Genomic DNA, 17,161 nt, shown 5'->3' on the forward strand with positions numbered 1-17,161 from the left:
CTTAATTTCATGGCTGCAGTCACCATCTGCAGTGATTGCTCACAATCAGAACCATGTAATTTGGTTTTTTTTCCATACCACAGCTGCAAGCAGTTTAGTTCTCCAACCAGGGATCAAACCTGAGCCCCCTGAAGTGGAAGTTTAGGAGTCTTAACCACTGCACCACCAAAGAAGTCCCAGAATCATTTAGTTATTTATCAAGACTCATCCTTCTTGGCTTCCCAGGTGGTGCTAGTGGTAAAGAACCTGCCTGCCAGGAGATCCTCCTGCGGGAGATCCCTGGATCAGGAAGACTCCCTGGAGGAGGGACCAGCAATCCACTCCAGTATTCTTGCCTGGAGAGTCCCATGGACAGAGGGGCCTGAGGCTATAGGCCATAGAGTTGCAAAGGCATGACTGAGCACACACACATCCTTTTTACCCAGCTTTACAGTTTTCTTTTTTTGTATAGCACTTAACCCATTTCTACCACGTTTTATAATTTACTTATGCTTTTATCTGTCTCCTCATTTTTCCCATCGCCAAACTCCTTGTGGGCAGATATCTGTACTGTACACTGACTATCCAAGTGCATGGCACATAGTAGGCATTTCATAAATATCTGTCGAATGCATAAGTACAAGAAGCATCTTTGCTCCCTGAGAAGCGTACAAACTTCGTGGAAGCAGAAACCACAGCTATCTGGTTCCAGGATTTTTCCAGAGTCCAAGTTAACAGATCAAGAATTTTAAGGATTGTTATATGAATCTAATAGTAACTCGGATTAAATACTGCTGGCCCGCTAAGCTTAGTGCAAGGATGCCTGGCTAACGAGTGAAGGATGAGAACACAAAGATTATCCCTAACATTGTTCCTCAGAACCCATTTTAAACCAACCAGCTGCAGCCTAGCTGTAGAGACTAATACCCGTTATCGTCGCTTTTTTTTTTTTTTTTTTAAGTACAGCCCTGCACATGATCTGATCATTATTTTTGTAGTACAGTCTGGCACTGGTCTGATCATAGAATGATTCTGGACCGGCGTGATTTAGGACAGTTACATTATCTCCAGACTCAATTTCCTTATCAGTAATAACAAGCCTGAATAACAAGCTTATTCAGGCCTTTGGCTTGTGGGGGATAATGTACGTAAAGTGTTTCACAGAGTACAAAATAACTGTTAGCTATTAGGAGGAATGACTTCTTTCACTCTCTTCCCTCCGCTCTTTTAAGGTTTAACCCAATCAAGAGAAGTCTGCGCCCCGCCCACCGACTCTCTGAGCATGCGCACCAACGGAATGGCCGCACCCTTCCCTAATCAAATCATTTACTGGGGAAAGACGGGGAAATAGACTCGCCTGAACCCTACTCTGAGGATATCAGGTGGTAAAATGATAAGAGGCACGTTCTCTACAGGTTAAAAGGGCCAGGAAGACCCCGCTCTCCTCACCAGAAGAGCTGGGCCGCGAACCCACGTCTCCGAGGACCCAGGTACTCAAACCCGCCCCAGCTCTGTGCTAGAAGCGGAGCCCAGCCACCCGCAGCTAATTGGGGAAGGAGGAGACCCCTGCCTCACTTTTCATTGGCCCAGAGTCACAAAGGCCGGCAGTTTCTCCCCCTTCCGGTTGCTGAGTGGTTGAGGCCGAAATACAACTCCTTTTGCCATTGGCTGAACCCAGCTGTCAGTCTTCTGGCGTCTTGCGGCGCGACACAAGCAGGCGCGGCCTATAGAGCAGTCTCGAAGCCTGCTGCAGGGAGAAGATGGCGGTCGCAGTGAGAACTTTGCAGGAGCAGCTAGAAAAGGCCAAAGAGAGCCTAAAGAATGTGGATGAGAATATTCGCAAGCTCACCGGGCGGGATCCGAATGACGTGAGGTAAGGAGTGGATGGGAAATGCTGGCTACCAGAGGCGGCCGTGAAGCCGGGGTGAATTGGGGGCGGGGAGGGCGGTCAGCCCTGAGAAGACTGGAACATCGAGGCCTGTTCGCGGGCAGCCGTGGGACCCTGTCCTCGGTGAGGTGGGAATTTCCAAGGCTTTCAGCGTTAAGTCTTGGGTCTTGGGTGCGTGAGGAAGGAGAGCGGAGCCTGGGGGCGCCGGGATGGTCTCTGGTCCTGTGGGAAGGCCGGGACTGCCGATTCCCGCCCTCGGCCCCGCAGGCCCGGAACTGCAGCACAAAGCCTTCCTCCTTCGCGGGCCACCCGATTCAGGGCTGGCCCTGGGACCTTCCGGGGACGCGGTCCGCTGCCTCACCCTCCGGCTCTTGCCCACGTGCGAGTTTCTTTGGGTTGGTGAAATTTGAAGCTGACTCAGGCCTGTTAACGTGTAGTGGTGTTAAGATAAATACAATTTTGTGAAACTGGTCTTGGGAAAACGAGGAAGTTAGTAAAGTACTTCTTGCCGTGTTTCGGGTTTGAAACCGTCATCTTAAAACTTTTCTGTTTATTTTCTCTTGATGGTGGACTGCACCCGTTGAAGTGTTTGGTGCTGTTAGAAACGATTGTTGGACTGATTTGTAAATTATTTTGTAGGCCCATCCAAGCCAGATTGCTCGCCCTTTCTGGTCCTGGTGGAGGTAGAGGACGTGGTAGTTTATTGCTGAGGTAAGATTTCCTTAAAATTTAATCTACTGGTACTGTACTAAATTAATGAATCGGTTTAAACAAATTTCTTGCTAGAGCCAATGTTAAGAAAAGTTTGATTTGAAGCTGTGATTAGCTGTACTTCTCTGTATAGTTAATTTACATTTACAGCTTGAGATTGAAGAATACAGTAACTATATCAGTTATGTGCAAACTTAATATATTCTCATAGATCTAAAAGAAATGCTATAAGAACATCCATCTTGAAGTAAATGTCCATTTGAGGTTACTTTATTTGGAAGAGGAGTTTTTAATAACAGCAACTAAATTATCTTCTTAAATAGAAATAAACATTTTTCTTAATTTTCATATGCTTTATGTTGGACATTTTTATTGCAGGCGTGGATTCTCAGATAGTGGAGGAGGACCCCCAGCCAAACAGAGAGACCTTGAAGGGGCAGTCAGTAGGTATGTTGGAGGACAAGATTCTGGAAGCATACTTTATTTTATGAGGTAGAATATAAATATTTAATATTGTTGAATTGAGTTGTATTAGGATTGAGTAGTATATCACTTACTCTGAGTCTTTTCACTTGGTATTTGACTGAACTGAGACAGCCAGTATCCCTCAAAACTCAGTTCTTCATGGCAGTAACAGAAATCTTAGCACATGGAGAAGGAAATGGCAACCCACTCCAGTATTCTTGCCTGGAAAAGTCCATGGACAGAGGAGCCTGGCAGGCTGCAGTCCATGGGGTTACATGACTGAGCATGCATGCATGATAGAGATTGGAGGGAGATGGGTTGGTAGCAGTAAACTGGTAGAACTGAAAAAAGAAAGCACAGTAAAGGTCAGGAGAAAGATAAGATGGAGGAGATTGTCTGTCTGTGTTACTTTCCTGTCTTACACTACAGAAGCTTAACTGGGTTGAGAGCTGCTGCTGCTGCTAAGTCACTTCAGTCGTGTCTGACTCTGCAGCCCCATAGACGGCAGCCCATCAGGTTCCCCCGTCTCTGAGATTCTCCAGGCAGGAACACTGGAGTGGGTTGCCATTTCCTTCTCCAACGCAAAAGTGGAAATGAAGCCGCTTAGTTGTGTTTAATTCTTAGCGACCCCGTAGACTGCAGCCTACCAGGCTCCTCGCCCATGGGATTTTCCATGCAGGAGTACTGGAGTGGGCTGCCATTGCCTTCTCCCGGGTTGAGAGCTATAGGAGATGAAAGTTTGAATTGGCCTTTTAAAATTCCCTTTCCTATGTCAGGCTGGGAGGGGAGCGTCGGACTCGACGAGAATCACGCCAAGAAAGCGACCCAGAGGACGATGATGTTAAGAAGGTAATTGAAATTAAAAGAACTTCATAGAGGGTGAATATAGTATTTTCACCTTACTACATTTAGTAGAGTGCTACCTGTATGTTAGTTAAATTACTGAGATTTCTTTTCTCCTGCAGCCAGCTTTGCAGTCTTCAGTTGTAGCTACCTCCAAAGAGCGCACACGGAGAGACCTTATCCAGGATCAAAATATGGATGAAAAGGGAAAGCAAAGGTATCTTAAGTATCTTTCTGGAGGAAAACAACTCTTGTTAAATAATGCAATTTTAAGAAAATTTTAGGAATTGTTCAGGTGTCTATACTGTGCTTCTTTTAGGACATGGCAGGTTTAAATGAAGTAGAATGTTTTGAAACTGGATTTTGTTTTTCTTTTCTTTAGGAATCGGCGAATATTTGGCTTGTTGATGGGCACCCTTCAAAAATTTAAACAAGAGTCCACTGTTGCTACCGAAAGGGTATTTATGCAGTTTTTCTTTTGCTTCCTTTATTAACGTGTCAAAGTAGTTGATTATGTGTTAAATGTTTTTAAAAAGCTTAAGATTTAATTACAAAATTCACAAAGTGAACTGATAATTCCTAAGGAGGGAAAAAGATTTAATTGCCAGCCTAAAATGAAGCTAAGGAAAAACTTAAAACTTTCTCAAGTTATTAACTGGTTCTTTCTGAGGTGCTGTTAAGTAACTTAGTGAACTTTTCTTTGTTGTTCAGTGAGCCTAATTTGACTCAGGAGAACCTGGATTCAGATTTCAGCTCTATAGCAATCTCATTTTCAGGTCTTGGGCAAGTCTCTCCATGTCTTCAGGCCTTACAGTACTTTCTTTCAAACAGCAAGTTGAACTTGTTAATCATTGTAATTTATTAAGTAATTATAATTTCTAGAACATACTCAGGTACTCTAGAAGCAGAAGCATAAATTATATTCCTTGCTCTCCAGAGTTTATTTGTCCTATTTGCTAAAGTTTTTATTTTACTAAAGCTACAAAATTGTGTCCTTGGAGTTGAATACCAAGTTACTGCTTCTCAGAGGAGAAGGGAGATAGCAATTCAGTTATAGGAAGTTAATATAAGTTATTTCAGAGAGTGAACTAGTTGTCTGTTCTAGGATATCACTTGTCTCCAATTTTTTGCTTTGGAAAGAGTACCTGAAAATAACCTATAAAGACAGTACTCTTCTCCTTCAGGTGAACTTTTAGGTTATTTCATATATTGTGTTGGAATGGAATAGTAACTGATAATACAGCTAGTAGCTTTAAAATTTTTACATGAAAAGGCTTCAGTCCCCATTTCCTGAAAAGGAAACTGCAGTCTGCTTCAGATGCCAAGTTTGAATTAGCTGGTGTCCTGAATTACAGGTGTGACACCTGTTTGCAGGCATCAGTAAAGTTGCAGTGTTTCACATCAGGGTGCATAATAAGCTTTTAAAGGTTATTGTTTATTCTTAGCAAAAGAGACGCCAGGAAATTGAACAAAAACTTGAAGTGCAGGCAGAAGAAGAAAGAAAACAGGTTGAAAATGAGAGGAGAGAACTGTTTGAAGAGAGACGTGCTAAACAGACAGAACTGCGGCTTTTGGAACAGAAGGTTGAGCTTGCGCAGCTGGTGAGTATATTTTGGAATTCTAAGATTGGTAATCCTTCATGTTGACAAAAGCACTAACCTTTTACCTTTTCTTTAGCAAGAAGAATGGAATGAGCATAATGCCAAGATAATTAAATATATCAGAACTAAAACAAAGCCCCATTTGTTCTATATTCCTGGAAGAATGTGTCCTGCTACCCAAAAATTAATAGAGGAGTCTCAGAGGAAAATGAATGGTAAGTGTAAAGAAGAGGTCCCTTGAAATTTCCTTAATGGGTAAGGTAACAGACTCATACATACATACATATTTATTTCTTTCATGTAGCAGTTGGAATTCGTTAATGTTTTAGAACGATATTCTTAAGGTGCTGATGTGTTTAGAGTACAGGATCATTTGTTTCTTGACAGATGTTAGATACAGGAAACTTAACATATTAGGTGGTGCTTAACGCACGTTTGTTTCTAAAGCATTTGTGTGAACTGACTTCTTTTTTTGCTTGATATTCTTAGTAGCCAGGTTCAAATGCTGATGAATCAAGAAAAAGGTGAAGATTGATGTAGTCTATAGAGGAAGTATATACATGAAAGGGTAGATACTACTAAGATTGTGATTAGCTCACTTGTCTCTCTGGGATCAGAAAAATTAATTCATGATATGATACTGTGAAACTGATTGTTTAAAAGAAGTTTTGTTCTTTTTCATTTAGACTGCAGTAAAATAGCAAGATTGTCCTGGTTTTTCCATCAGTTAGATAATGTGTAGTTTTGTCTGTTACTGATTCTTAAAGTGTTTAGGTTTCCAGTGTGCTTTTGTCATATAGGTTTGGAATTACTTACTTGACATAATCAGTCTTGTTATCTCTACAAAAAAGACATTTAGATAAAACTCCAATGACATTTTGTGATCAGATGTCAAATTGTGACTTTGAATTTTTTAAATCTTAGTAAGTTTTACACATGTAAATTTTTATTCTTTAGCTTTATTTGAAGGTAGACGCATCGAATTTGCAGAACAAATAAATAAAATGGAGGCTAGGCCTAGAAGACAATCAATGAAGGAAAAAGAGCATCAGGTGGTGGTGCGTAATGAAGAACAGAAGTCGGAACAAGAAGAGGGTAAGGTGGCTCAGCGAGAGGAAGAGTTGGAGGAGACAGGTAATCAGCACAATGATGTAGAAATAGAGGAAGCAGGAGAGGACGAGGAAAAGGAAATTGGTATAGTTCATAGTGATGCAGAGAAGGAACAGGAGGAGGAGGAACAAAAACAGGAAATGGAAGTAAAGATGGAGGAGGAAACTGAGGTAAGGGAAAGTGAGAAGCAGCAGGATAGTCAGCCTGAAGAAGTTACGGATGTGCTAGAGATGGTTGAGAGTGTCAAAAATGTAATTGCTGAGCAGGAGGTAATGGAAATCAATCAAGTTGAAAGCATAGAACCTTCAGAAAATGAAACTAGCAAAGAATTGGAGCCAGAAATGGAATTTGAAGTTGAGCCAGATAAAGAATGTAAATCTGTTTCTCCTGCAAAAGAGAATGTTAGTACTCTAGAAATGGAAAATGAGCCTGAGGAAAAAGAAGAAAAAGAATCTGAGCCCCAACCTGAGCCTATGGCTCAACCTCAGTCCCTGCCTCAGCCCCAGCCCCAATCTCAATCCCAGTCCCAGTCTCAGCCCCAACAAGTACTCCAGCCCCAGCCTCTCTCTCAGCCTGAGACTTTGCCGTTAGCTGTTTCACAGCCACCACCTCAGGTTATTCAGGAGCAAGGGCATTTACCACCTGAGAGGAAGGAGTTTCTTGTAGAATCTGTAAAACTCACTGAGGTGACAGAGCCAGTGCTGATGGTACATTCAGAGAGCAAGAACAAAACTAAAACGAGGAGCAGAAGTAGAGGTCGAGCTAGAAATAAAACAAGCAAGAGCAGAAGTCGAAGCAGTAGCAGTAGCAGCTCTAGTAGCAGTTCAACCAGTAGCAGCAGTGGAAGCAGTTCCAGCAGTGGCAGTAGCAGTAGTCGAAGTAGTTCCAGCAGCAGCTCCAGTACAAGTGGCAGCAGCAGTCGAGACAGTAGCAGCAGCACGACTAGCAGTAGTGAGAGTAGAAGTCGGAGTCGGGGCCGGGGGCATAACCGAGATAGAAAGCACAGGAGGAGCGTGGATCGGAAGCGGAGGGATGCTGCAGGACTAGAGAGAAGTCACAAGTCTTCAAAAGGAGGTAGTGGTAGAGATGCAAAAGGATCGAAGGATAAGAATTCCCGGTCTGACAGAAAGAGGTCTATGTCAGAGAGTAGTCGATCAGGCAAAAGATCTTCAAGAAGTGAAAGAGACCGAAAATCAGACAGGAAAGACAAGAGGCGTTAATGGAAGAAGCCAGGCTTGCTTAGCCTATTCTTTGCAGCAGAAGATTTCTTGATGAGTTAAAAGGATTACCTTTCCTTGTAAGGAGAATGCTGCCTTAAGAAATTGCATGTTGTAAAAAATTTTTTGGAAAATACAGACTGTTTGTTTACCAGACATTCTTGTACTTTTGCATAATTTTGTAAGAGTTATTTATCAAAATTATGTGAGGTTCCAAAATATGTAAAAACAATAATAATAAAAAAAGATTAACATCCCTTGTCATCTTTTTTAAATATCCTATACTCTTCAGTAAGAATCTGTATATTTTAATAGGTAAATCTTTAAGTCTGTTCCCTTCTGTATCATACATTGCTTTTGTAGAAATAAATGTACATTTGTTTCATTAGCTTTGGGATGTCCTTGTTGACGCTTGTATAATAAATACCCTCTTGATAACAATTTCAGCTTTTATCACTAGATACTAAAGGTGATTAGAATGTTTTTGAAGGTTTCATCACTTTTATTTGCCTTTGAGTTGTCAAAGTCAGATCTTTCCAGCTTTGATGGGAACATAGATTGTTCTCCTTCAAAATCACTTAGCACATTTTTCTAATCTCCCTTGTTATTTTGATCTAAGCATTGCCCCATTTTTCCTGTTTTCTCATATTTAAACCATATATTTGGTAGATAAAACAGTATGGCTGGCATTTTCTTTATGATTATGGGAGCATCTTTTGTCTCCATGGTTACTTCTGTGATACAGCATATACATCTGTTAAAGAAAATAATTACTTTCTACGGGAAGGAGGTAGAAAAGTATTTTCTAAATTTGGATTTTAAGTTTGTGGTCTTGTCCTAACTTTTGTGTTGGCCCTATCTGAAACATGCCAATATGTGTTTTCAAGAATTTTTGTTTAAGTATTTGTGTGAAAGTTTACAAAATGAAGGAACTTCATCTACACTTGAATCTGTAAGCAAGATAACACGCAAGTGGTACCAAATGATTATTTGTTGTTTTATAAATTTGTATGAATTTGGAGTATCTGTTGCCCATTACTATACATGTGCAAATAAATGTGGCTTAGACTTGTGTGGCTGCTTAAGACTAGTACTTGTATTAACTTTTTGATGCTTTATACAAGAGGGCACTTAAATTGCAGATGGTCTTTTTTTGAGTTCATAATTTTTTGTTGTGACTGTAGCTTTAGGCTTAATTTTTAATATTCATTATGCCTTCTCTTGACAAGAAAACGGTAAGAGTTAAAATGTCAACACATTCACAGCATTATATAAATGTTAACGTGGTAAAAGAAAGATCTCTTTAAAAAATCCTTTCTTGGAGCAGTTATTAAATAGTAAACGTGTAGATCTCAAGCTGCAAAGCTAGATAACCTGCATCCCTGGGCCACTTGTTTCTACCAAGAGTCACTTTTACCTAGGAATTGTAATGCTTTTCAGCATGCAGTATAAGCTTTATTTTCTTGTGTGCCATTATGGGGAGAAGGTTGGTAAACACTTAAAAGGGATAACCATAGGACAACCTGATTCTTTTCTTAAAGCATCCTTGTTCGATGAATCTAAAATACTTAACATGTATTAAGATCTTGTACAAATTAAATGTTCACTCATTTTTATCCAGAAAATTTGAACTGTTGTCATGGTGCTTATACAGAAGATTATTTTGGGATTATAATGCATGAGGAGAAAAAAGGAAAAGATCTTTGGAATATGCAGAACAATTTTATTTTGGTTAAGCTGTACTGATGACGTATATAAAGAAAGTTCTAATAACTTTGTTAGCTTTTTAGTGGTATGCATTTATAAATTAGGAAGTTTCATTTTTAAAATTGGGTTTTGCTTTATCCTTGTAAATGATATTTTAAGGAATTTATGTTCAGAGAATTGTGTAATTGGTTCCTTACAAAGATACAAGAAATGTTAGAGAGTAAAAGTAGTGACAGTTTCTTAGGGGAAAAAGACATACAGGAATCCTATTAGAAATTAGAAATTATTTTTATGGGGAAATGTAGAAGCTTAAAAGGGGTACATTTACTGACCAAGGATTGCAATTAGTTTGGATCTCTTAATTAGAGACCTCTAAGAGGCCATTAAGAAAACGCTTTGCTCTAAGAGTCCGAGGTTAGGTATGGCCACGGAAATTAGAAAATAATATGTATCGTCTTCGATAAGCTGTATCCAGCCTAGGGCTTGTCCTTGCACTATCTAGAACTCTGGTAATTATACACATCTATAGTCTAGTCATTAGGGCCAAGCACTAATGCACCAATTGAGTGAGTTCATAGGCTACTGAATTGACAGATGATTACATGGGATAGTAATGTAGGCCAGTGCCCTCAGAATAGCAAGTCGCTAGCATGTTTGGGTGGAGAAGGCAATGGCACCCCACTCCAGTACTCTTGCCTGGCAAATCCCATGGACAGAGGAGCCTGGTAGCCTGCAGTCCATGGGGTTGCTTGGAGTCGGACATGACTGAGAGACTTCACTTCCATGCATTGGAGAAGGAAATGGCAACCCACTCCAGTGTTTTTGCCTGGAGAATCCCAGGGACAGAGGAGCCTGGTAGGCTGCCATCTATGGTGTCGCACAGAGTTGAACACGACTGAAGCAACTTAGCAGCATATTTGGGGGTTCCATTTCTTAACATGAGTTTTTTAGATCATTTTTTTAAATCCTTGAATAAAAGTGAAATCAGTTTCCCTTGAGATAGTGCCATTAAAGCACTTAGCCCAGCAAACCTGTTGCCTGTCTACATGTTTGGACTTGGCTTGTGTAAGAAATCAATGGGGAGGATTGCAGTTTGGCAAACCAGAGGTAGCTGGAAATCTCTTAAAACACTACTCTGTCTCACCTAGCATAATACTTCCATTGCCATTTCAGGACCTTATTTAAGTTTATAACACCCTTACTATCCTCTTTTCTTTATTTTTTTCCGTAATACTTAGTATTATGTCGTTATATTGTACTTTGATATATTGTATATGTCCTGTTAGGATTCAGACTCCATGAGTGATTTTTTAAATCCCATTGCTGTAATTCAGATACCTTGGATATGACCTTGTTTATTATAGGCAATATCATGAATAAATTATGATGGGTAATTAATGTTTGTGTGATTTGATCTTTTTCTTTCCAGTTTATGTTGCCTCTCCTATCACATTAAAATATGCTTCTTTGAAACAGTGAACTGTTTGAAATGTACCAGCCATTGTAGCTGGACCCAAGGAGACATTTCTGGCGTAAGTTCTTTAGCTTTTATTTATGGCATGTCATTTGAACAAAGAGGTTAAATGATACGATTTAATAGAATTACTCTGGCTACTGTGCTAAGTAAAGACTAAATGGAACCAAGGCCAGTGACAAATGGTTAAGGAGCTACTCTAATTAGGCACGATGTAGTGACTTGGGGGTGGTAGCAGTAGAAGTTGTACCAGGTTCTGGATATATTTTTAAGATAGTCCTTTCAAGTGAACTGTATGTTGTGAGAAGTCAGGGGTGATTAAAGACTTTACCTGAACTGAATTGCTGTTAACTGAAATGGGAAAGAGCAGATGAATAAACAGGTTTGAGGATAGTGAAGGTGAGTGGGTCAGGAACTTAGTTTGAGATTCCTATTGCATATCCAAGTGACAATATGCAGTAAAAGAAGCAAGACATTTTACTGGAACTGAAAGTTGATTCGGGGGATTCTTTACTGGAAATAAAAATTTGAGAGTTCTGAGTGTATCCATGGTAAGATCACCAAGGGTAAGAATAGAAGAATAGTTGTAATGAGAGTCCTGGGCGTTTCAGCTTTTAAGAGAATGGGGAGCTAAGGAGAAACCAGAAAAACAGGGAAGTAGAGTGGAGTGGCATTTTTGAAGGTCAGGGAAGGAAGCCTTTGCAGCAGGAAGTAGTATAATGTGCCAAGTGATGCAAATAGGTTAATGAAGAGTAAGAACCCTTGAATTGAGCAACAGGTCACTACTAGTGAACTTCAGAAGGACAGTTTAATAAAACAGGCCCTACTATATATATAGCACAGTGAAACTATATTCAATATCCTGTGATAGAAAAGAATATAAAAAGTATGTAACTGAGTCATTTTGCTGTACAGCAAAAATTAAACTATTTGAATAAATTTTTCAGGAGAGTGATGGGGTAAGAGCATGATGGAAAAGAAATGTATCATTTCCAGTTAAGGTTACATTGGGGCTACTGAGAACTAGAAAATCTGTGATTGATACATAGACATAGGTATGTGTATGTCTATGTAGAGAGAAGTATAGATATTAACATCTGAAGCCTTCAGAGAACCACTAAGGTACTAAAGAATTATAGGGCCAAAATCTGAGAAAGGAAGAAAAACAAAGAGGTGCTTGGTGTTTGGGGTTACTTCCCCCCAGGACCTATTCTGGAAGAGGCTACCAAGAAGCTGAAAACATGTACAGAATCAGGTGCCAAACAGACAAAACCTTGAGTTCAATAGTCACCAAAAAAGGGAGCGCTCTTAAGCCACCCACGTGCCAGGGTTTGAATTGGAACCCCAAGTTAATACATACTCTAGGAATAGGTTGAACCAGAAGTATTAATTGACCAGTTTTCAAAGGGACTGAATGAACCTTACTGGATTGTTATCTGAGATTCAGAGGAGCAAAGTTGGTTTGTATGAAGATGGCATCACCAGTGTTTCAACTTTTTGTGCAATTTTTTGTACATGATCAAATATAACCAGGAGTAAAAAGAGATAAAGACCTGGTCAAAAGACAACAGACACAAAGGTGACAGGGTCAAAGGGAATCCTGATAATGGTGTAATCAGTCCTGGACTTTTAACTGCTTAATATATACAAGGAACTAAGGGAGGATGGAGAATTTAACAGAATGGAAAATTAGTTTTAAAAAAGAGCTAAATGGAAATTCTAGAACTGAGAAACACTTTGAAATCAAGAGTTCAGTAGCTAAATTTAGTAATAGATCAGAGACGGTCAATGAATAGTGGCTGAGGATCTTCCACAACTGAGGAAACACAATAAGGCCATAGTCTTGAACCTCAAGTGGAATAAGTAAAAAGCACTTAAGCATTGTAAAACTTTTCAAAACCAAATACAAATCCAAATGTATGGGAATTTTCTAGTATCTTTTTATTATTGATTTATAGTTTAATTCTGTCATTAAAGAGCTTATTCTATGTAATTTCAATGCATTAAATTTTGTTGAGAATTACTATTAGGTTAGACCTTGCATATGTTTAGTTGAAAACTATTATGTGGCCTTGAACAAAATGGTGATTCTGTAGCTATTTGCAGTTTATGTCAATTAGATTCTTTTTATTGGTGTGTTGCTTAAATCTTTTATATCCTTATTTCTTTATTGACTTAGTTACCAAGAGGTGTGTTATAACTTGCCAGTAAGTTCATGGATTTGTCTTTCTCCTTTCGTTTTTATGTATTTTTGAGGCTGTTTTAGTGCATATAAATTTTAAAATAGCTTCATCATCTTTGTGAATTGACCCTTTTAGAATTTTCAAATGTGTTTATCTCTAACAATATTTTTTTTCTTAAAGTCTACTCTGATGGCTACTGCAGCTTTCTTTGGGATAGTGTTGGCTTAATTTCTTTTCCACATTTTACTTTCAGGGTTTCTGTAATTCTTGTATTAAAGATGTGTTTTATAAGCAAGATATTTCTAAAAACCAATATGATAGCTTTTGTCTTTTATTTGGAATAGTCTGCCTAACTTTAATTATTGACATATTTAGGTGTAAATCTTACCATTTTAATAATCAATTATTTTTGTTTCCTATTCTGTTTTTTTATATTTCTTGACTTCTTTTGAACTGAATGAGTAATTACTAATATTTTATTTTCCTGCTCTATTAACTTGATACATTCTTTTAAAGTTTTTTAAGGGTTTCCCTGGTGACTCAAAGGTAAGGAATCCATCTGCAGTGCAGGAGACCTGGGTTCGATCCCTGGGTCAGGAAGGTCCCCTGGAGAATGGAATAGCTACCCAGAATATTCTTGCCTAGAGAATACCATGAACAGAGGAGCCTGGCAGGCTACAGTCCATGGGTTGCAGAGTCGGACACAACTGAGCAACTAATACTTGAACTTTTTCAAGTGGTAGAGTCCTTGAATTTACAATGTGTATCTATGCATGAAGCAGTACCCTTAGAACATTGTGCTAGTTTTTTCACATAGTTTGTCTGTATATGTTTTAAGCCTCATAACACATTGTTATAGATTCTTACTTTCATATTCATTTACACCTTCCATTGCTTTTTATACCTTCCTGCACCTTCAAGCTTTGATCTGGGATCATTTTCCTTCTGCCTGAAGAACATTCTTTAGTATATCCTTCAATGCAGGTCTTCTGGTGATATAGTCTCTGTTTTTATTTATCCTAAAATTCTTTTATTTCATCTACATTTTTGCAGGATATCTTTGCTCCGCATGGAAGTCTAGGTTGGTAGGTATTTTCTTTCTGTATTTTGAACACCTTGTTTTATTGCCTTCTGTATTCATTGTTTCTGTTGAAGTCAAATGATGGCCTTATTTTTGCTCCTCTGAAGGTAATCCAGACCTTGCCTCTGAGGGGAGAGGGAAACAACAGAGGAAAAAATTCCAGGCCCCAGTTATTTCATCAGTGAATTCTATCAGTTTTGCACAAACCCTTCCAGAGAAGAAGAGGAAACACTTCTTAGCTCATTTTGTGAGGCCTGTATAACACTGATAGCAGTATGACACACGGATATTAGACAAAAGGGAAAATTACAGTGCAATTCACTCTCAAACATAAATGTAAAACCTTAAACTATAAGAAAGTCAAATCCAGCAATGGTTAAAACTGATACACAGTGGTAAAATATTCAGCACTTTATCCTTGAGATTAAGAACAAAAAAGGATATTCACTGTCTTCACCTTTATTCAACGTTTTACTGAATGGACAATTCTAGTGCAATAAGGCAAGAAGGAAAAATAGATGGTAGGAAGATTGGACAGGAAAAAAAATTGAAAACACAGAAAACTAAAAGATTACTGAGAGAAATTTTAGAAGAATTAAGTAAAAGAATGTACCAGATTCAATCATTAAGATTCTTATAAAAATGTTAATTTCCATCAAGTTGATCTATCAATTCAATATTATTCTAGTATAGGTTCCACAAGTGTGTGGGGAAGGGAGAGGTGGGGTGTGTGAGGATTGACAGGGGTCCCTAAAATGTATATGAAAATAGAAAAGATAAAGAACCTAATCCTTGAAGAAGGATATCTGGATATCTACCAGATATCAAGACTTTTTATAAACTAAAGTAATTAAGACTGTGATATTGGTGCAAGTATTGTCAAATAGACCAATGAAATAAAGTCCAGAAGTAGATGGTCACCACAATAGCTAAAAAAACAGGAGTGACAATGCCATGTACTGGTAAGGTATGGAGTAAAGAGAACTCTCATAGAAATGCTGGTGAAAAAGTAAGTTATATAACCACTTTAGAAAACAAAATATCTGCTGAAGTACATTTCTCTGCAGATCCTATATCCAAGCAATTTTATCACTGGGTAGGTATAAATCCAATAAAAAAAAAGACTGGGAGCTGACTGTGGCTCAGATCATGAACTCCTTGTTGCCAAATTCAAACAAATTGAAGAAAGCAGGGAAAACCACTAAACCATTTAGATATGACCTAAATCAAATCCCTTATGATTATACAGTGGAAGTGACAAATAGATTCCAGGGATTAGGTCTGATAGAGTACCTGAAGATTCATGGACAGAGGTTCATGACACTGTACAGTAGGCAGTGATCAAGACCATCCCCAAGAGAAAGAAATGCAAAAAGGCAAAATGGTTGTATGAGGAGGCCTTACAAATAGCTGAGAAAAGAGAAACTAAAGGCAAAGGAGAAAAGGAAAGATATACCCATTTGAATGCAGAGTTCCAAAGAATAGCAAGGAGAGAGAAGAAAACCTTCCTCAGCGATCACTGCAAAGAAATAGAGGAAAGCAGTAGAATGGGAAAGACTAGAGATCTCTTCAAGAAAATTAGAGATACCAAGGGAATATTTCATGCAAAGATGGGCGCAATAAAGGACAGAAGCAGAAGATACTAAGAACAGGTGGTGAGTTTACACAGAAGAACTATACAAAAAAGATCTTCCTGAGCTAGATAACCACGATGGTGTGATCACTCACATAGAGCCAGACATCCTGGAATGCGAAGTTAAGCGGGCCTTAGGAAGCATCACTATGAACAAAGCTAGTGGAGATGATGGAATTCCTATTGAGCTACTTCAAATCCTAAAAGATGATATTAAAGTGCTGCACTCAATATGCCAGCGAATTTGGAAAACTCAGCAGTGGCCACAGGCCTGGAAAAGGTCAGTTTTCATTCCAGTCCCAAAGAAAGGCAGTACCAAAGAATGTTCAAACTACTGCTCAATTGCACTCATCTCACATGCTAGCAAAGTAATGCTCAAAATTCTCCAAGCCAGGCTTCAACAGTGTGTGAACCATGAACTTCCAGATGTTCAAGCTGGATTTAGAAAGACAAAGGAACCAGAGATCAAATTTCCAACATCTGTTGGATCATAGAAAAAGCAAGAGAATTCCAGAATAACATCTACTTCTGCTTTATTGACTATGCCAAAGGCTTTGACTGTGTGGATCACAAACTGTGGAAAATTCTTCAAGGGATGGGAATACCAGACCACCTGAGCTGCCTCCTGAGAAATCTGTATGCAGGTCAAGAAGCAACTGTTAGAACTGGATATAGACAGTCCCTTGGACTGCAGGGAGATCAAACCAGTCAATCCTAAAGGAAATCAACCCTGAATATTCTTTGGAAGGACTGATGCTGACGCTGAAACTCCTCCAATACTTTGGCCACCCGATGCGAAGAACAGACTCATTGCAAAAGACCCTGATGCTGGGAAAGATTGAAGGCAGGAGGAGAAGGGGACGACAGAGAATGAGATGGTTGGATGGCATCATCAACTCGATGAACATGAGTTTGAGCAAGCTCCAGGAGTTGGTGATGGACAGGGAAGCCTGGTCTGCTGCAGCTGCAGTCCATGGGGTTGTAAAGAGTCAGACATGACTGAGCGACTGAGCTGAACTGGTAAATCCAATAGGAAAGTATGCAGTCTTCACCAAGATATGTACATAATATCTTTAGCAGCCTTGTTTATAGATGGCCCAATCTGTAAAAATCCAAATTCCCTCAACGAGATGAATAAATTGTGGCATAATCATATGATGGAATGCTGTTCAGCAATTCAAATAAATGAACCACAGCTACATCATCAACATGATACCTCCTACAACTGCAATATTGAGTGAAAGAAATCAGGGAGGAATACATATTATG

At 39.2% G+C, this 17,161-nt stretch overlaps 1 protein-coding gene across 1 annotated transcript; it reads left to right on the plus strand.

The window, feature by feature from the left end:
- The first annotated feature begins 1,729 nt into the window (after positions 1 to 1,729).
- On the plus strand, positions 1,730 to 9,516 carry PNN (pinin, desmosome associated protein). Its single transcript, XM_068990941.1, has 9 exons — positions 1,730 to 1,852; positions 2,507 to 2,578; positions 2,957 to 3,025; positions 3,820 to 3,892; positions 4,009 to 4,103; positions 4,269 to 4,344; positions 5,332 to 5,487; positions 5,564 to 5,702; positions 6,445 to 9,516. The coding sequence occupies exons 1-9, from the start codon at positions 1,740 to 1,742 to the stop codon at positions 7,815 to 7,817; spliced, it is 2,166 nt and encodes a 721-aa protein (XP_068847042.1). The 5' UTR covers positions 1,730 to 1,739; the 3' UTR covers positions 7,818 to 9,516.
- The last annotated feature ends 7,645 nt before the right edge of the window (positions 9,517 to 17,161 follow it).

Source organism: Capricornis sumatraensis, chromosome 19 (assembly GCF_032405125.1).
Source record: "Capricornis sumatraensis isolate serow.1 chromosome 19, serow.2, whole genome shotgun sequence".
Lineage (NCBI taxonomy): Eukaryota > Metazoa > Chordata > Mammalia > Artiodactyla > Bovidae > Capricornis > Capricornis sumatraensis.